Source organism: Ahaetulla prasina, chromosome 1 (genome assembly GCF_028640845.1).
Source record: "Ahaetulla prasina isolate Xishuangbanna chromosome 1, ASM2864084v1, whole genome shotgun sequence".
In the NCBI taxonomy this organism is placed as follows: domain Eukaryota; kingdom Metazoa; phylum Chordata; class Lepidosauria; order Squamata; family Colubridae; genus Ahaetulla; species Ahaetulla prasina.
In genome coordinates, this window is record NC_080539.1 from 296,221,709 (window position 1) to 296,242,449 (window position 20,741).

At 36.3% G+C, this 20,741-nt stretch overlaps 1 protein-coding gene across 1 annotated transcript in view; it reads right to left on the reverse strand.

The window, feature by feature from the left end:
* The window catches only part of CKAP5 (cytoskeleton associated protein 5), a 73,314-nt gene that overhangs the window by 35,975 nt on the left and 16,598 nt on the right, over positions 1 to 20,741 (reverse strand). Inside the window, exons 4-23 of the mRNA XM_058161783.1 lie at positions 19,169 to 19,362; positions 17,654 to 17,860; positions 16,221 to 16,392; positions 15,381 to 15,513; positions 15,055 to 15,158; positions 14,599 to 14,712; positions 13,939 to 14,043; positions 13,406 to 13,495; positions 13,152 to 13,316; positions 12,544 to 12,672; positions 11,121 to 11,303; positions 9,854 to 9,967; positions 8,518 to 8,628; positions 7,750 to 7,842; positions 5,648 to 5,833; positions 5,448 to 5,542; positions 4,697 to 4,754; positions 4,490 to 4,615; positions 3,508 to 3,644; positions 439 to 613 (exon numbers count right to left, since the gene is read on the reverse strand). Of these exons, the coding sequence (XP_058017766.1) occupies positions 439 to 613; positions 3,508 to 3,644; positions 4,490 to 4,615; positions 4,697 to 4,754; positions 5,448 to 5,542; positions 5,648 to 5,833; positions 7,750 to 7,842; positions 8,518 to 8,628; positions 9,854 to 9,967; positions 11,121 to 11,303; positions 12,544 to 12,672; positions 13,152 to 13,316; positions 13,406 to 13,495; positions 13,939 to 14,043; positions 14,599 to 14,712; positions 15,055 to 15,158; positions 15,381 to 15,513; positions 16,221 to 16,392; positions 17,654 to 17,860; positions 19,169 to 19,362 (2,691 nt within the window). The remainder of the gene's footprint in view (positions 1 to 438; positions 614 to 3,507; positions 3,645 to 4,489; positions 4,616 to 4,696; positions 4,755 to 5,447; positions 5,543 to 5,647; positions 5,834 to 7,749; positions 7,843 to 8,517; positions 8,629 to 9,853; positions 9,968 to 11,120; positions 11,304 to 12,543; positions 12,673 to 13,151; positions 13,317 to 13,405; positions 13,496 to 13,938; positions 14,044 to 14,598; positions 14,713 to 15,054; positions 15,159 to 15,380; positions 15,514 to 16,220; positions 16,393 to 17,653; positions 17,861 to 19,168; positions 19,363 to 20,741) is intronic.

Consider the following 20,741-nt stretch of genomic DNA (forward strand, 5'->3'; position numbering starts at 1 on the left):
TTACCTAGAACCTCAAATTAAATTCTGATTTGATTTAAATCACAAGATTTTGATTCTCTATACTAGGCTTTCATGAGAAACAGAAGCACCATTAAGAGGAAGTTACACAATCTCCCCAGCTGTGCTTTGGTGTATGTGCTACAAATAGATTAACAAAGCTCAACTGTGTTCTTCTGCATATTATGGGAGAATGCATTTCCTTTACAGTACCCTCTCTGATGTTCATTGAATACAGCAGTACCATTTTCCCCAGAGAACGAGATGTATCAATAGACAAGCTAGCAATTGTAAAAATGTTTTATTACATAAAATAAATTAAATGGCAGAAATGCCTAGTGACATTTTAATTGTGTTTCTGTTTATATTCCAGATTAAACTGGAATATAAAGGATGGAAGATGACTGACTGTAACAAATTTGTTACTTGTTTTAAGCATACCAGGATTTTATTGGAATCATTGAGACGACTCTTCAAGGTAGGTGCAAGTTCACCTATATTTGGCTGTATGAATTTGGCTTCATTGATGATGCTGGTTACCTCATCCAGACCCTCCTTTCGGATTTTCCAGTTTTTATCACCAATCTTAGATATCAGCTCAGATGTGATCTTATCACTGTAAAGAAAAGAAAACCCAAGAGCTCATCATCCATTTTCTTTAAACAAGGAGGAGAAAACGATAAAGCATCTTAAGCGGTAACAGTCAAGACAGAAAATGCAAATTATAAAATATGTTATAGATTAACGATTAAGAATTTACATACCTATACATGGAGAAATTGTCCTTAACATACCTAATTTATAAAGCACAGTTGCTGTCTGCCTTTTAAAATGTTGTGGTGATGCTCTCTCATGGCTCTATGTTTGTCAGTGATTTATTAGGCAGCAAGAGCAATCCTCATACAAATCCTCCAGCTGACAGGTTTCTCCCCGTTTCCTTATAGTTGACACTGATAAGCTTTTAATACCAGATAGCATATATTTATTGGCTAAATTTGTGCTATTCTGCCTTCGCTTCTGCTTTGTTACCGTCTTATGGTATTTCAAGATGTTCTATAATTTTAAACATACTATATTTCAGAGGATTTAGCTTTTATTGTCCTTTTAATTGCAAATTTATTTTATATATATTGTAAAAGGCCCAGACTAGTGTTTAAGATGGGGAGGGCGATGGAGGAGGCATATAAATCTATTAAATAAACTAAATATTATTTTATATTGTATTATTTTATATTCAGATTATATTTCATTATTTTACCAACTAGTATTCCTGCTAGTGAGTTCCTGAGCCACCGAGGGACGCGGTGGCTCAGGGGCTAGGACGTTGAGCTTGTCGATTGAAAGGTCGGCAGCTCAGCAATTCAAATCCCTAGTGCTGCCGTGTAACGGGGTGAGCTCCCGTTACTTGTCCCAGCTTCTGCCAATCTAGCAGTTTCGAAAGCACGTAAAAATGCAAGTAGAAAAAATAGGGACCACCTTTGGTGGGAAGGTAACAGTGTTCCGTGCGCCTTTGGCGTTGAGTCATGCCGGCCACATGACCACGGAGATGTTTTCGGACAGCGCTGGCTCTTCGGCTTTGAAACGGAGATGAGCACCGCCCCCTAGAGTCAGCAATGACTAGCACATATGTGCGAGGGGAACCTTTACTTTTACCTTTATTCCTGCTTTGTCCCCACCCGCAAGTCCTGTGCTGCTTCACTGGATTGTATGGCTTAAGAAATTTAAAATTTATATGCTAAGCAATGCCAGTACAGGTAGTCCTCAACTTACAACCACAATTGAGCCCAACATTTCTTTTGTTAAGTGAATTTGCTCCATTTTACAAACTTTCGTACCATAGTTGTTAAGGGAATCACTGCAATTGTTAAATTAATCAAACTACCGTTAAGTGAATCTGGTTTCCCCATTGACTCTGCTTCTTAGAAGGTCGCAAAAGGGGATAATATGATCCTGGAATATGGCAACTGTCATAAATATGAGTCAATTGCCAAGCGTCTGAATTTTGATCACAGGACCATGCAGATGCTGCAATCGTGATAAGTGTGAAAAATGGTCGGAAAACACTTTTTTCAATGCCGCTGTAACTTTGAACGGTCACTAAATGAACTGTTGTAATCTGAGGACTACCTGTAGATGGACTGATTCAAAAGAAATCAAATGATGATGGAGTGGGGAAACGGAAATATTATGCAGTAGGCATTCAAATCCAAGATCCCATCAAAAATATTCCCTACATATAAGAGCCTCTCTTTCAAGAAGATGAAGTTAGACCAATTTGCTGCTCAATTCCAAGTTGGAAGATTGTAGGAACTGATGCAATATCCACAGAACTATGGCAACATCAGAAGAAGAATCAATAATGGTTCTTTCCAAACTATTCAAACAAATCTGGAGAATGATACATTGGCCAACAGATTGTAAGAAGTCAAGCTACATTCCAATGACCAAAAAAGGAGATTTAATTTAATGTGCAAACTATCATACAATATGCTTGATTTTACATGCAAAATAACGCTTAGGATCACCCAAAACAGATTATAAACCCTACATGAAAAAAAAAGGCACCAGATGTTTAAGCTGGCTGAGGAACATGAGACATTATTCTAATGCACTCTGGATACATAAGAAAGTCCAAAAAGAAAGGAAGTGAGCATGTGTTTCACTGATTGTGGAATGTCTCAGAAAAAAGGGTTTCCCAGAACATATCATTATCCTTATGAGAAGCCTATATATAGGACAGATAGCCACTGTACAGGTAAAGGTGAAACAGATTTGATTCCAAGTTGGAAAAGGAGTCTTCTCCACTTATTCATTCAATATTCATTTCAATATTAGGAAAAGCTTGAATGGAAGAAAATGAGCATGGTTTTAAATGGAAGAAACAACAATAACATGTGCTATGTTGATGACACTACCCTGACACCTGAAAACGCAAAGGATCTGCAAGCTCTAGTAGTAACAGTAAAGAGCATAGTGAAAAATGGGACTTTAATTTTTAAGAAGACCAAAATGGCTAGATAGAATCAGCTTTAGAATTGGCAATGGTAGTAAAAGAACAAGCAGTCAAGAAACATGCCGATTACCACGAAGAACCACCAAGGCTCAAATTATCCTGCTTCAGGTATGTAAAAGAAAAGACCTAGATCTCTGAAGAAGACTTCAAGGCTAGGAAAGGTGAAAGGAAAGAGGAAGCCAAGCAGCAAGATGGATGGGCTCAGTTACATTGGTGATGAGCACACCACTGGAAGATCTATAAAATAGCAGCTTAAGGACAAATTATCATGGAGAAAGTCTACCCAGGTAGTTGCTAGGAGCCAATAGTGACTTGATAGCTCACGATCAGTCAATCAATCAACCAACCAACCTACCAATCAATCACAGTGTTAGCCGCCCTGAGTCTTTGGAGAAGGGCGGGATATAAATTCAAATAAAAAAAGAAATCAATTCCTGCTTCAGATTTCAAAAAAAAGTAGCACAAAACCAAACCAAATAGAAACAAAGTATAAAAACCTGATATCGGCTCTAGGCAAGAGGTCCACGACATCATTCCCTGAATCCTCCTGTTCTTCTCCTTCCTCACCATCATCACTGCCAATATTGTGCCTTGTACTGCCTCGAGTTGCGGCAGGTGGTGTTTGTCCTTGCATCTGAAATGCATATACTTACCAAATTACATTAAGCATTATTTTGATAGGGAACATTTGGAATTTTAATTCGTATGACTGTACAATATTGTGTGGTGCTAATTAAAAATCATGCAAGTAATTCTCAAAATGGAAGGATCAGATAAGATACAGGTATTTCTCAACTTACGATCACAATTGAGCCCAAAATTTATGTTGCTAAGTGAGAAATTTGTTAAGTGAGTTTTGCCCCATTTTTGCCACGTTTGTTAAGTGAATCACCACAATTCTTAAATTAGTAAGAGAGTTGTTAAGTAAATCTGGATGCCCCATTTACTTTGCTTGTCAGAAGGTTGAAAAAGCTGATCGCATTATCTGAGGATATTGCAATGGTCATAAGTATGAACTAGTTGCCAAGCATCTGAATTTTGATCAGGTGACTATGGGGATGCTGCAATGGTTGTCATTTTTTTCAGTGCTGTTATAACTTTGGTCACTAAATGAATTGTTATAAGTCGAGGACTACCTGTATAGGCCATGACACACTGTGATAAGATACACCACTGAACTTGCTGCTTATTTAGTAATTACCCAAATACTTAGCTTCTATCACCAATCAAACAGTGAATTGTACAGTACAGTAGTCTTGAAGAATTAATACTCATATTAATAAAAGTTTGACAAACATTTCCATCTGAAACACTAGAACTCATCTTCAGTCAGTCATCAGCCAATACGATCTCCTAAGATTATCTTAGCAGATTGTTCATTTATTTCACTGGGTTATTAGCAATACTAAGAAAGATACTGAAGCCAGGTGAACTGATCATCCAAACAGTAAATGTTTCAGCATTTCAAAGAAAACTTACTTTTTCAAACTCTGCATCTATTTGGGAAAGAAGAGCAGGCTTCTCATCCTCAAAGAACATTCGTAAAGGGGGACCAACATACAGAAGCATGACGCCTAGTAAGGTTATGGCAGATGTCCTCACAGCCTATTAAATAGAAAATTGAATTATTTAAGCTTAATATTTAGACAGTGAAAGAATTTGATTTGGAGGGAAAAAAATACTCACAGGATTTGTAGCTCCAAGAGCTGTTTTAACATTGCTGATAAATGCCTTCACATTCAATCTAAGACAAGACAATAAAGTTTAGCCAAAAATAGCAGAACATTATCGAACAGTGAAAAATATGACAACTTCTTACTTATTCTCAACCACTTTGTCAAAAGGTTATGAAATTTAAATGTGAGATAATAGTACTGGCTATGATGGAACTGCTTCTCAAAAGAATCGGACGCATCTTACATCTCAGAAAATGCATTTCTTAAAGAAATGACATCTGAATACTTTGCATCCAGCTCTGCGTGTTTTCTTAGTATTTCCAGGGACCATGGGGAAAGAAGGAAATTTGATTCACATCGTGTAAGTGGACACAATAATATTTTATTCCTTTTTAAAAAATCTGTTGGGAATTTCTGTAAAGCAGGTTTGAATTTTTAAGGTGTGCGAAGTGCATTCAAAATGATAAAAGCATATTATATTCCTTTTTAAAAAATCTCTACTGGAATCTAGCAATTTGTTATCAGACTTCAGCAATCCAGAAGCCAAGGCAATGGAGACTGTATAAAACTAGTACAATAGTTAGAAAGAGCACATGCATATAACTGCTCTAACAAACACATGGATACATTCAACTCATCTAAAAATATATAAATAATATGAATTAGTATGGTTGCTATTGACATTCTCTGTGTGTCACAGTTATTTAGTAAACAGCTTGTATATATGTAAGCAGCATGCTACTCTTAATTTTGAGACTTACCCAGTAAACCCAAACTCTTTAATGGCATTTGAGAGCCAGTTTAAAGTTTCTGATTGGTTCTTTGGATTCTTCTGGGAAAACGCCATGGACATAACCTAGAATGAAAACAGACTATTTCCAACTGATATAAACGAGCAATAGTTCTTGTGATAGTAAATTTTCTTTGAACATATTATATCTATGAAAAACAATATATGCACCTGCTCAGCAGTCCAAGGCAGCTGACAGGCTTCTGCTATTGCTGTTAGTGCTTCTTTGGCATTGCTTCCACATTTCACATCACCAATTTTATCCACAAGGCCATCCAGGACAATTTGTGCAGATGTTTTGGAAAAGGTTCCCTTTTGAGCAATCAAAGCAACGATATGAAGTTTTATCTGCATCACCTGCAAAGAAGAAGAGGAGCCATTTTTTATTTTCAAGCCAATGATCTATCTGCTGCACAGTAAGATTTGAGACCTACATTTCATCAAATACGGCTAGTGCGTGCCTGCATTATCTACTAGGCACAACAGACACGATGTCTAGGGCAGACAAAACTTCCGGGACAAAAAATGTTTTTTTAAGCTGCATGCCCTAAAATTAGATATATTTGTTATTACTTTATTATGCATACATTCAAAATACATACATTATGACTTTTCCCTTGAAAAATACAAGTTCAGAGAATACCTTTATAACTGTGCGGAATCACTGGCTGAAGGAAAGGAGGCCCTTTTAGGGGGAGTAAAGCAGAGGTGGGTTTTAGCAGGTTCTGACCAGTTCTGGAAAACCGGTAGTAAATTTTGAGTAGTTCGGAGAATCGGTAGTAAAAATTCTGACTGGCCCCACCCCCATCTATTCTCTGCCTCCCAAGTCCCAGCTGATTGGGGGAAATGAGGATTTTTGCAGTAACCTTCACCTGGAGTGGGGTGGGAATGGAGATTTTACAGTATCCTTCCCATGCCACACCCACCAAGCCACACCCATAGAACCAGCAGTAAAAAAATTTGAAACCCACCAATGGAGTAAAGAGACAGTCCAGTTTAGGGTTGGTTTGGGGGAGGAAACATCTGAGATCAAACCTGTAGGCCTATATCTGCCATTTCCCAAGGGAAGGCAGACAGCCTGGTGACATTCTTGTAATACAGATGATCAACAATAAAATTAGCTACTTGGGCCACTCATGAGTTGCTCTGGTTGCTTGTGCCTGACAATAAGCTAGTATCCAGATATTATTGAAATGAGGATCCCGAAAGGCCTAGGGTCTAAAAAGCTCTTAATGCCGTTGAATTAGAATTTAGAAGTTTTTCACATGCAGGCTAAATACAGTTACTGTAAATATTGACACAGCTCTCAGCATCTTTCTTAATGTATATATTTGAATGCTTTATCTTAATTGTATTTTCTTGTTTAACAAGGCTCCAAATACCGTGTTTCTCCGAAAACACGACCCACCCCAATAATAAGTCCAACCCTAATTTTTTGGGGGTGGGCCTAATATTACCCCTACCCCGAAAATAAGCCTAGGGGGAATGGGCATGACCAGCCCAAGTGGCAGCACAGGGCAACTGTCCGGCTGCAGACTGCTGGTCCCTTGGTCCCTTACAAATACCGCTTTTGCCCTTCTCTTTCTGGACGCAGCACTTCTGCTTGTTGGGCCACTTCCCTGAAGCCAGCAGCTCCGCGGCCAACTGCTTTGCTTTTTCCCTCTTTTTGGGAGGCTCGTGGGAGGCTTTTTGGTGAATGGGAGGAAAATGGGGAGGGGGATTTTCCTGCCTGTCATCCATTCCTCAAGCTCAGCACAGAACTGAGGGAAGGATGGCAGGCAGGAATATCCCCCTCTCCATTTTCCTCCCGTTTGCCAAAAAGCCTCCATTTTGAACGCGGAAGGTTCGGAATGGAGGCGAAGGTGCGTCCACAGCACATCCATCTCACCGAGTCTGGCCTGCTGCACCTCAAAAAAAATAAGACCGCCTCAAAAATAAGCTCAAGTGCTTATATTCAAGTCTAAAAGAAAATAAGACTCAGTCTTATTTACTAAGAAACACGGTACCCATATTTTAATTAAACCTTAATGAGATGTGTAATGCTATTAGAAATATCACTTATCAATGAAGAAATACAATAACATAATGAACATTATTATTATGCTGAATGCAAATAAAAAATATTAAGGTGTTTGCATAAAGTTTTCAAACATAAATGGTCAAACCTACACATAAGGAATTCCAGGTTCAATTCTAAGGTAACTTTGCAAACAAAGATAACTTTGCAAATTTAATGATATTAGAACTAACTCTAAACATTAATATTGTTCTACCTGAAAGTTGGTCTCTTTCCATCCAGGTTTCTTCGCCAACATTCTTACTAGAGCCTGGCAAGGCATTTCATTTTTATCCATCAGCTCAACAGCCTTAAAGATTAAGAACAGTGTTAAACTCTAAGAAATGCAGGAACATAAATACTGCCAAACTGCATTCTATCAACCTATATTCATTCGGATACATTTCATGATTAGCATGCGTAAAAACCATAGTTCTTAACAAGATTATTTCCCCCCCTTCATTAGAATTTTTTTAAAAGCCATTAGTTTTTGCAGTCTTCAAACTCAAAGCTGGATAAAAGTATATTTAAAATTATCTAGGTTTGGGTCTGAAGATTGTAAGTATTGTAAACATAAATGTAATCCACACTATATAAGAATTATTCTTTTTTTACGAATATATTTTACAAATATTACAATCAAACTTTGTTTTTAGAAACTTTATTCTGATTTTCTGAAAAGAAATGTAAAAGTGATAGGATGTTTGAACCATTTATTTTTCAACAGTAAGAATCAATTATTGTTGAATGCCTCACTATAGGAAACTGACTAGTGCAGATTTTATAGAAATAAAGTATTTAAATTTTTTTTTAAAGGATCAGATCTGATCTAACAAACTTGCAGTACCCGGAATAATCTGAAAAGTCACAAAATACAGTCTGACAATAAAGGCTTCTGTGAAATGCCAAAATAATTTACTATACTATGGAATAAACAAATATTTTTAGGGGTGAGACACTTTTTAGAAGAACTTGTCATTATTACCTTTTGAAATTCTTCCATGCAAGCCAGCCTTTCCTTCCAATTGCCACTATCTAATTGCTGTATGCAAACTTCTGGAAGGACAGCTGAAGCCTTCTCCTCGCACATCTCTATCTATTAGCAAAGGAAAAATTGCACGCCTGTTAATAGCCTACTGGGACATTCCAAACACGACTTCATCAGGCTATTAGGCATTTTGACTTATATCAGGTTCGCTACAGCACAGCAACCTGGATTCAAAGACACATGTTACTTCAGAGCACATAGACATGTGCATTAGACCCAATGTATCTTTTTCTGCTTATGTGACTAGCCTCTTGAATGATGGGACAGCTGTGCCAAGTGGGCATGTACACATACCACTTAATTTAAAAATGGGCTTCATTCTACAGCACTCTTGGCATGTTCTTCAGAACTGAGATACTGTACTTCCTTCAAGGATTCTGCTGAACTGCTATATAGTATGTAGCACTTTTCCCATTACGAATATAAAGACGACCAATAATTTAACATTTACATTAGACAAGTATCTAAATGCTGAACGTTGTTTTAGAAATACTACATTTGAGAAGTTGAACCACATCTGGCAAATGTGCCGGTCATTCTTTGCCAACAAGAGATGTGCAAAATGATCTAGGCATGAACCATATATTGTGCATTGATCAGCCAATTTACTGCAGCCCGTGCTGTTACTGAAGCATGTGTGTTTCGGGTACGTTAGGTGGTTGCCTCAGGCTGAAAGGATTTGGAACATGGGAAACAGCTTGAAAAAGCCAAGGACAGTTTAGTCATAGTGGCTGAAGGAGACAGAAAAGGTGCTCAAAAACTGGGTCTGGATAGGTTGTGGGGATATGCTGTTTAGAAAACAGCTATAGGCAGAAGGGAGTGCGCAGTCAGTGCTTACCAGCCTTACTTGCCCCAATAAAATCATTTAGAATCTTGGGTTTTGTTTCATCCAAAACTCACAACAAAATGTTACGTTTTGTTTCTGCTGAACCATGGTCAGTCTGAAACACTGTAGCAGAACTCCCAGGGTGCAGTGTTTTGTTCAAAGTTTGAAATATAATATTTTCCAGTTTGTTCACATTCCTACTATCAAGTCAATTTAAATCATTTTGAATTCCTGAAAGAAAACATGCCCCCTAAGTTTATCAGCACACTCACAAGATTAAAAGAGCGAACAAAATCTAATGTAACATAAAATACTAGAGAAATAAAACTGTTCCGAATGAAACACTGAATTTCACGCACATGTAACTGAATCACAACTATTTTGAGTAAGACCATTATTGTTTTTTGAAGTGTTTTAAAATACCCAATTTGCACAGAATTCACTTACTGAGAGTTCTGGCTCAAATATCTCTTTTACTTCAGTTCCTTTTTTGGCTTTTGTTCCAGTAGTTCCTACTCCTCCAGCTGAAGTTGGTTTCCCTTTCTTCACTGGACCACCAGCCTATGTATGCAAAAAAGAGAGGGAAAAACTTTTGAAATGAGCACATATTCAATAGATGTTGGAAATGGATAATTAAATGGAAAGGGAATAAAATATCACCAACTGAATTCAGAGAAAAGATTGGGGGGGGGAGGTGCTCTGCTTATATATGTTCAACAAGTCTGCCTTCCTCCTCAGACTTCTCAAGTCATAGCCCACTTACCCTGAATTTTAGGAAAATCTTTTCAAGGGACAGGAAGTGGGAGGTCACTATATGACAGCCTTCTGTTCGTATTACAGAATCTAGGTATTCTACACAATACTGTCTTCTAAAGATGGGTTTAATGTAGATAATAGCACATTTTATAGTTTTGGCACTAATGAACAATGTTGGATTTTACTATTTGCTATCTTATAGACTTGTAACTTTCCAAAAACATATTAATTACAGAAAGTGTTGGAAAAAACATACTGTTCAACTGGATTGTTTTTTAATCAGTCTTCAAAAAGTATTTGAAAATTTCAGCCAAATCAAAAACATGGTGAAAAGATCATTTATTAGTTTGAATTCTGGCAATGGCAACAGCAAGAAAAAAAAACATCAAATAGCATTCAATAGAAACTTCTGAAACCACGGATGACTAAAACAAGAGTATCTAAAATGGAGTCTTCATACAACTTTAACACAGAGACCCTTCTACCCATGCCACTAGTTACCTAAGCAAAAGAACCTGTTGTGGTGCCCAAAATGGGAAACTTACTTTAGGAAAAATGGTCTGTCTCACCTCTGATTTATTGTTTTTTATTTTTTAAATATTAACTACTATTCCAGAATTTTGCCATTTTCTTTGGGAACATTTCAATCTAATTAAACTTTACTTTACTGAATTTGCTATTTGTGTACGTGTGTGCAGGAGCCTGTTAATCCCAATGTTCATTTTGTAATGTTTCATGGGAACAAGATATACATACTGAATGCGAAAGTTAAACATAGCAATCCTGACATTACATCTGTTTGTTTAAACATTGGACTTTTCCAGAATATCCACGTAAATTTAGCTCATAAGCAAATGCAATGCCCTATTTTGTCACTTCTGAAAATGCAATTAGTTTGCACTCATTTAAATATATGCAAATTCGATCTGTCATATTTCAGAGTGTGTGGTTTTTATACCTTAGTAGTGGGAGCCTTTTTCGGTGGCCCAGATTTAGTTGAGTTATCTTTCATATCTTTATCTCCTGCAGCACCAGAAAGAACTGGAGTCTTGCCAGGAACAGCTTTGTTTTCTTTTCTATCAGCTCCTCCACTGACTTTACCTCCACCAACCAACTCTATTTTTTCAGCACACTCTTTAATCTAGAATGCAAAATTAGATTAACATAAAAGCATTAAAATCTAGCAGTTGCTAAACCATTCTAGGTCCTTGACAAGTGTCATAAATTATTGCTACAAAAATTACAGTTCTTGAACTATATTGCCCCTGAATTATTTGGATTTTTCTATTTCTGGTACAGATGGAGTACAATTACAATGTAAAGAAGCTCTTTTCAGATCTGACTTTTATTATATTTACACAACATTTAAATCGGTTTATATTCTGAAGGCTGGACAATTAGAACAGTTTTAATCTGCAACATCTGCCTGCTCTCTTTCCTTATCAGTGGCCTGAATGTGGGCCTCAGGAGAGCCCAGGGCATTCTTCAGAGGAAAGGAAAAAAACAAGAGCACCAACGGGAGCAACCTAAGCTGCTTGCCAACTGGGAAAGAGAAAAAGAACTGCAAGAGTAAGCTTGTGAGATGAAGGAGCTCATTACCAAGCAATCTGGGGAGGGATGTAAGTGCTTAGGAGAAAGAACAAAGTCAAAGTGATTAAAATGCATCTGCATTTATGGAAAGACCTCCCTTACAGAGGAACAGGAGCATGCTGCCAACTTTTCAAATGGCCATTCTGCAATCAACATATTACTTCTTTGCCTTTATATATAGAAGATGACAGGTCAAGTTGGTTGCAATTAAAGGTAGACGTTTATAAATATTGGGCATGCTTCGCAAGTGGCAGGGGGAGCTAATATTTTTCCAGTATATTTATGAGTATTCAATTCAGAGGATAATGAATATATGTTTCTCTCTCTCTCTGTGTGTGTGTGTGTGTGTGTGTGTGTGTGTGTGTGTGTGTGTGTGTGGTGTGTATTTGTCCTTTTGCCCATCTATCTTTGGCTTTTGTACAATTTCTTTTTTCTTTGGAGGGGGAGTGTCTGTATTTTACCTTAATTTTCCAAATAAAATAATTTATTTGAAAAAACAAGTTTCAAATTTGCCCATGGCCCCTTCCCAAGACAGAAATTCTGCTATTTGTTTCATATGCCCAACACAACATAAGCTTTAAATAATGAAAGGTTCACAATTAACTGATAGAAATGGCTTCACTATTTTATAGAACCTAAAACTCATACCATGTTCAAACATAGCAAATCAGAGCCTCACCTATTATCTATTGAAAATATTAATAGTTAACCCTCTGACTTATTCTCAGGGCTCCTTGAATAACATCATATTTGAACCCTACTATAGACTGATGATTTATAGTGTTACTTACCCGGTCTAGTTTGAGTTTGTCCACATCCGTTAGAAAAGGATTCACAGCTTTCTCACCTGCCACTTTTAGGGCAGTACCCAAGGCTTCAAATGCAGCATCTCTAACCTCCAGAGCTGAATCATTAATATGCTGTGGTGAAAAAACAAAATCTGAGTTTTCTGCTTGATGGAGCTTTGATTCACAGTATCCTACAAAGCAGTGGTTCCCAACCTTTGTAGCTTGGCGGGCTGGGCGGGCAAGCAGGGGGCGGGTGTAGAGGAGGGAAACATGTGTGCAGCTCAACTTACTCGCATAGCCTTGCTCCAAATAGGCTTCAGCCCGGTAGTGGGCTGCAGCCCAGGGATTGGGGACCCCTGCTACTATAAAGTGAAATATGGTAAAAACATATTTTCACCCATTTCTCTCCTCTGAATTGTGACTCTGGGCAGCTAACACTCTTTTTCTTTTGTTCTTCATAACACTTCTGTCCTGCCTAGATAAAAGTTCTTCCATGATATGTGTCAATGTTTTTGAACTTCCCACCTTACATATTAGTAAAGGATACCTTCCAGCAATAGAAGCTATCTCCAAATGCAAATTCTGCAGATGATTTTATTTATTTTTTTTACCTTGAGGAGAGCAGCACAGAATGGTTTCAGGAGACTTTTGGGAAGGGTAGAAGGAGTGCAGTGACGAAAGCTTCGTGCAATGAAGAGAGATGTCTGCTGCTTTATAGTTGGGTTTTTGTTATCCATTACAGCCAAGATATCTTCACTGAGATTTTGTAATGTGGTCTAAAATATTTGAACATGAGAGATTCACTTTTGACTATTGAAGAAGAGCCTATTAATCTTGTTCAGAGTATTGGTATCAATTCACTTACAGTAAGAAAGATCGCATCAATTGCTTCTTGCAAGGCTTGCACGACCTGAGGCTTTTTTTCTTTGAACTTCTCCAGAATAGTTGGGACAACCTATTGAATATTATTAAGTTGTTGTTATAAATTGTGCCTCCACTCCAGTGTCAGTTGTAATACAAAGAAATCTTCATCACTGTCCCATACAAAGGACAGAGAAAATAATCGAATCACACTAAAAGTTCATTACATCAAGAAACACTCTGATACTACAATCTAGCTAAAACAGCTTTTAAAAAGAAAAATGTTTGCTGTTTTTAAAACTCTTACTTATTTCAAACAACTATCTCTGGAAACATTTTTTTCTATCTTCCTGGATATTCTTTTGTTTCAATAAAACAAAATCCACAAGAAAATTTGCTATGATAAAAGGAAGATTTAACACGCATTCAGTAGAAATCAGTATCAGGCTGGTGGCCAAATTCTAGTCTATTCCTCATTCCACAATTAATTTTACACACAGAGAATTCAAAAGCAAATGCTGAGCACATTATACTCACATGACCAGCGTATTGTCCAAATTTCTTCCTGAGACCAGTGGCTAGTCCAGCAAGGCATTTGGCAGCCAAAGCAACCAACATCACATTAGTATCCTTTCCAACAACCTGTAAAGAAAGAGCATCACAATCTAATGGTGTAAAATTTCAAAATGAATTCTAAACAAATTAAAAATAATTTCTTATGCCATTCACCTAAATTAATATTAAACTATCTAACAGTTACTCTCCAATCTGACAGCCCACATACATAAAAAATAGGAGAGAGGTTGTTCTCCCCTGCCACTTTCCTATACACTCACAAAATAGGCTCCATTTGGTGGAGTATGCAAACCTAGGGTGTGTAAATAGAGGAGAAAATTGTGTTTCATGAGCACAAATTCTGGATTTTATTCTACATAATAAGTGCTTGAAACCACAGATTCTGGGCAATTTATTAGTGCTAGCTGATTTGCTATCTGCTTACAGAGTTCAAATCATATTTATTTCTATTTCTATGCAATTAAGATCTCGCTCATCATCCACTTAAATTTGTGAGCAAACATTATAATTAAACACTCTATATTTACCAATAAAAGATTAAAGGCTCCTTATAACTATACTAATACTGAGACCTTGTATTTAGATTTGAGAGGTCCATTTGGGTAATACAGAGAATCTTGCCTTCTTAAGAGCTTTCACCAAGTCTGCATAATCTCCAGCTTCCAATCTGGGATTTTTAACTAGCACTTCTACTGCTTCCAGAGCTTCTTTTCTTTCTTGCCATTTTTTGGCCTCCTGCAAGGCAAACCATTAAAGATATGTGATATATGCATTATTGGAAGTGATACATTCTAGTCACGTGTCATTTCCTATTTGTATAAGGGAAAAATTCACGCACATGCTTTCATGGTTTCCATGCTTTCAGAAACAACAAAGTACCGTATTTTAATTTACCACTGTGTTTTCACATTGATCTACTGCAATTGTCCCTAATAAGTGATACCTCTTAGACATGACAACATATAAATTCAGTAGCAAAAAAGAGAAATTATTTGGTAGATATTTTAATGCACACAGTATTGATGCAAAGGGAAGTTACAGAGATTAAGATTAACATATTGTTTTGTCTCTACTTACTATTTTGTCATAGAAATCCTTAGGAAGTTTGGAGAGAATTTCAACAGCTTCCAAAAGTTCATAAGCATCAACTTGTGGAACATCCTCATCACCATCATCACCTCCTATGGAAACAGCTATTAGACACAGCCAAGAACAGCCAGTAATGCTACAATACTACATTTTACTAATCATATGATCAAAATTCCCAGAAAAGGACTTTGTGCAATTAATGATACTGTCTAGATACTGATATGCATCTAACATCTTTGTCAGTTTATGCTTTTTGGTGAGTTTTCCTTTTTTTAATAACATCCTCAAGGTTGAAGTTCCGGATCAAATGTTACCTCCATCTGCATCTCCACCAGCTGCCTGCTGTTGCTCAAACTTTGCTTTCATTTCTTGCTGGGATCGCAGAAATCTGGACTGCTTAGGAGTAGATGATGGTAGTTTGACCCATTCTTCTTCCAGTTCTTTTAACTACAAGAATTAAAATAGCCGAAAGAGGCATAAACACAATCTTGACCCCTGATGTTTGGACTATTCCCTGCTTTCAAAGAGGTATAAAAGCATAGCTCTTTAGGAAGGTTTTTGAGGATAAAAACTACACTGATCCAATATATACTGCTATGGGTTAAGGGGCACTGCTGTTACTGTATTGGCTTTTTAAACTATTTTTCTACCCCCCCCCCCACATAGGCTTATTAGCCACTTAAGTGTTAGGATTAGAGTAACATGCAAGCTGGAGGAAATAATTGATTACATGAATACAATTGATTATAAATGATAAATGAACCTGAAAGGCGGCCTACGAAGAACGTTAGTATATTATGTAACTTCAAAATCTTTTTGCTGACATAAGCATTTGCTGCTTAATAATTAGCACAAGTTCTAGGAGATAACCCATCTTTTAAAGCTTGATATTAGATGATCAGCTGTTAACTCTTAGTGCAAGTATCACCATTTTTTCCAAGCCTCTTGAAAAACTCAATATGAGATTTGTTAGAATTCCAGTTATTTTTGGTCTTGGATATCATGCCCATGTTATAAAGTTTCCTCCACTAAAATTGTATCTAAAAGGAATATCTTCCAAAACAAAGCTTTCAATTATTTAAAACATCTCAGAAAAAAATTTATTTTCTTCTGGTAACTTCCTGTTAAGATTATCAAACATTTGCCCAACTTACCTGAAGAGAATTTATGTTCTGTAATGGAGGCCTAAGTGCATCCTTAATCCATCGATAAATCTCAATTGCAAGAAGTTTGGCTTCATCTCGAACCGCTTTCTCTCGAGATTCAAAAAGTTTTGGCAACACTTTGATTATTGGCTTCAGGGTGATTATTTTTGAACCAAATTCACTGAAATATATACATGCAATTAGCTACATTATGTTATCTTAATGTACAGTTGGTGACAAATATTTAGGTGTTCTAAACATTATAGCAGTAGCAATTAGACTTATATACTGCTTCAGTCACTAAGCAATGCAATCATAAAGGGTGACATTTTGTGACCAGGCCGTTATCTAAAGACCACTGATACTGTTCTGCAAATATCACATGCGGTTTTTACAATGTTTCAAAAGGTTTCTGAGGGCTTCTAAAACCTCATGAAAAGGCTGTGCCCACTGTTCTCATAATGCTTCAGAAAGCTTCTGTGGCTTTCCAGAACATCATGAGAAGATCACCCACAATTCTGAGAACATTGGGAATCTTGTGAGGTTTTAGAAGCCAGCAACTGCCTTGTGTAGAGCCAGGCTGGATATGCTTTGTCAGTCATTGGAAGAAGCCAGTGAAGGTCACTTGGGCACACCACTGGAGTGGTGGTCTGTAACGTGGGGCTTGAGATGACAGTCCTTGGTTTTGGGCTGGATAGCTGGCTAAGACTGTTGAAGGCCTCAGGCCTCTATTTCAGCTTAGCATTACCACCACCAAGGAGTGCTACTATGCAGAGGAACCAAAAGGACAGAGATGGGGGTATGGGTAAATGCAGGAGGGTAAATGCAGGTGATCTGCCAAACAGCTGAATTTTGACGTGACTATGGCAGTATCTTTGGGGATTGAGCATAAATACCATTCTTTCAGTGCCACCCTTTAATAGTCATAGCTTGAGGAATACTCTATCCATAAAAAGTATTAGGACACAGAGAGAAAACTAGGGCTTCTATGCCATCTACGGTTGAGCATTTAACTTTCTATATAAGTGATTTTTCCACTGCTTTGGCGGGATTTTTTCCACCAATTTTTTATAGCCCTCTTAATTTCTGATGCTGGTTGACTTTTTAATGTAAATCAAGATTGCCTATGTGCTAACACATGGTCAAGCAGAAGACGGACTAAATTGTAGTATTTAAATGGATTCCTTCCCATTTCTTCATTTCTTGCTTTGTAGAGTTCAGTCTTTTGTTAAGTTGCATCAAATAACAACAGCAGTTGAATTCACTTGTGTACTACACATGAACAACACATGAACTTAAAGGGCAATGTATGCATACTAAGTATTACATAATGTAGCTTTTTTCCAATGACCATTTAAATGGAAAACGGCAAAAGAGAATTTAATTAATCATAAATTCCCTTATTCTTAGAAAGTCTGAATAAAATTTCCATTAAATCTTACCTTAGTGCTTTTCTTAATGTTTCTATGCATGCCACTATAATCTTGGGGTTCTTGTTGTCCAAGCCTTTAAGCAGTTCTTCTTGCACCACTTCCCCTTTCTCAATTTCAATAAACATGAGGCATATATCTATGCCTAGTTCCTTTGCTCTAGCTTTAGGCTGATTGAACACTTTATTTACAACTCCAGATACCACCTCACCTGTTGTTCTTAAAAAAGGAAGAAAGGTAATAATAAGAATTAGTTGAAAACAGAATGAACAATTTGATTCTCATCCACCTTACAGCAATAATGTCAATTCCATTAAACACAAGGGTTCTTCAGTATACTGTTATATTTACTGCAATTTATTGAGGTTAAGATTTCTTTTGATGCATTTATGAAATATTCCTAAAAGTTCTGGAAATCTGAAAAATTTCCCTGAAATGTAAGATTTTTTTTATTTGCATTCAAGGATACTTATTAATAACCTCATTCATACACATGGATAAAACAGTTAGAAACAGCCATGGAAAATTATCTCAATATATGATCACAGCAGCAAGATTACTGTATGCACAGAATTGAAAAGATTTGATGCTACCCAAAATGGAGGAATGGTTGCTGAAGTTGAGAGATTTTGCTGGCATGAAGAAATTAACTTCTTTGATTAAGGGAAAGACATTATGTACATTTATTTTTGATTAGAAGCCTCTTATGGACTTTTTGTGTAAAAATGAAAACAAATGAATTTGTAACTTCTGGTTTCAATGATTAGATGGGATAGATTATGGAAAAAGAGTAAATATGATATAATTTTAGAGAAAGAGCAGTCAAAATATATTTGTACTTATAACTGCTGTGCAAATGCTGGAAGTCACTTTATACTTTTTTCCTTTTCAATTTTTCTTAGCTTTTCCCCCTTTCTTGCACCTTTTGTTTTTCTTTGATTTTTTTTAACTTTCTAATAGTTTGTAGACTTTTATCTTCTAGTTTAAAAGTTTTAATAAAAATTGTAAACAAAAACTTGATTCATAAGCATGCATATTGAGCACTTCACTGCTACATTATACAGGCAGCTCAAATGCATGCACTGTTTTAAGTGAAAAATATTTTTATAATGTGAAGGGCCATTACAATGTGTAGTAATTATGTAATTATTCTAAAATTGTTCTAGAAAGAAATATGATTATTGAAAGAGTCAGACAATTAATTATCAAAATAAATTATCTTCTCCAACATTTGGTACCCATGCAGTGGAGACGGTGTCAGTTTTTATTTGATTGAAGAAAATCATTTCAAAAACCCAAACTGAGGATTAAATGACCGATGTAGTGTAGGCATGTTCCGAAAAGTTTTATGGTATAGATTTCATTGCACAATTTTAGCCTCGTGGCTCTGAAGAAATTGTCCAAAGCATTGTTCTAACTCCTATAATGTTTGAAACTGTTCAAAGCTGAAATATAAATATAATTTGGGATCTTAAGCTCATTAGTAGGAGCAAGAGTTCTTCTAAAGTACAAATACAAATAACTTACTTTCCTGCTACATGAGCATTTTCAACATAAGCAAGTGCAGCTTCTAATCCTTTTAGCTGAACTACTGCATTTGAGTCTGTCACAAATTTCTTTATAAGTCCAAGGTATTTGGACCATTCAGGGCTCTTTTCATCATCTATTTTCTCAAACAGCTTCAGTGCTTCTTCATACCCATTTAATCTGGCTTTCCATATCTAGGAAGAAAATGGAAATAAATTAAATCGCTGTGTGACCCAAGAGAATTATATCCTATTCTTTTATATGACCAACTGTATATTTTTATTACAACCAATACTGAGGTACTGTAGTTCTCCCTCTTAAGTATTCAAATCATAGATATCCAAATACCTACTAAAATTCTGCAGCATTCATCAGATGTACTATCTGCTGTCCCAAGAACACATTTGAGGAGTTCTGAAACGGCTTTAGTCATGACTGATTACAGTACAATACAGTCATACAAATCAGTGAGGAAATTTCTAACTCATCTGAACTATCATATACAAAGTTAACAATCTTGAAAACTGAGATTTTCTTCAGAAATCTAGCAATGTTTTATTCCCCCTCTTCAGACCTCCACATCATTCTTGTCATGCCTCCAAAGTGCTGCCACCATATGTTGACTTCTGTTGCAAATTGCTGTGAGATAAGGGCAGATACAGCAAAGTGGAGAAAAGAGGAGGAGGGAAAATTGAGGATCTCAATTTTTTTACTAGTTCTCCTTTCCAACAAACACTGTCAGATATTTGTAAACTATTTGAATATTTTTTAAAAAACAACACATGGCATGCCCTAAATAAATATCATTACAGCAAACTTATAAAAACATTATGCTACTAATGTTGCTATTTTTCCCCATTTAAGTTATTTCAACAATTTAGAAACATGGAAAACTGATAGCAGAAAAAGATCTAGTGGTTCATCGAGTCTGCCCTTTGACGTTTTTTCTTGTTTGTGTTTTCTTTATTATTTTGAATTACTATTTTTACTTTTAAATTTTTAAAATTTAATTTAGATTATTAAACTTCTGTAAAGATACGAAGAAATGTTTTGTAGGAATTATATATGTAAGGAATACGAAATCACAGAAAAAAGAGAAAATGATACAAATATATTTTAGTAAGCATCTACATACATAATTTCATACATCTCTTATTGCAAAATTGGGTAAATCAGTCATGGGATTCCCTTAAACTAGGAGTCCGTACTGATATCCTTCCTGTACTTTTGTGCCATCTGTTTTCTGTTAATTGTCCAAGATAAAAATGGCACGCTATAAAACTGAAATCAAGCAACTTTTGCCCTCACAGAATAAATCTTGGATTATTGTTACAATCAGCATGACCATGTAACAATATCCAACCTTTCTTTTTTATCCCCCAAACAGGGGAAAAGCACTGGAGCCAGTCCCAATAAACTTTTAATTTTAGAAATGGAGGAAACTATCATTATGGCCTCATTGTAAAGTAATTTGTTGAAAAAGATTATGTACAATGAAAGCAAAGTTCACACAAAGAGAAAATATTTTAGTAATGGTTTGAAAGTTGGTCCAAAATGAATATGTGGAATTGGA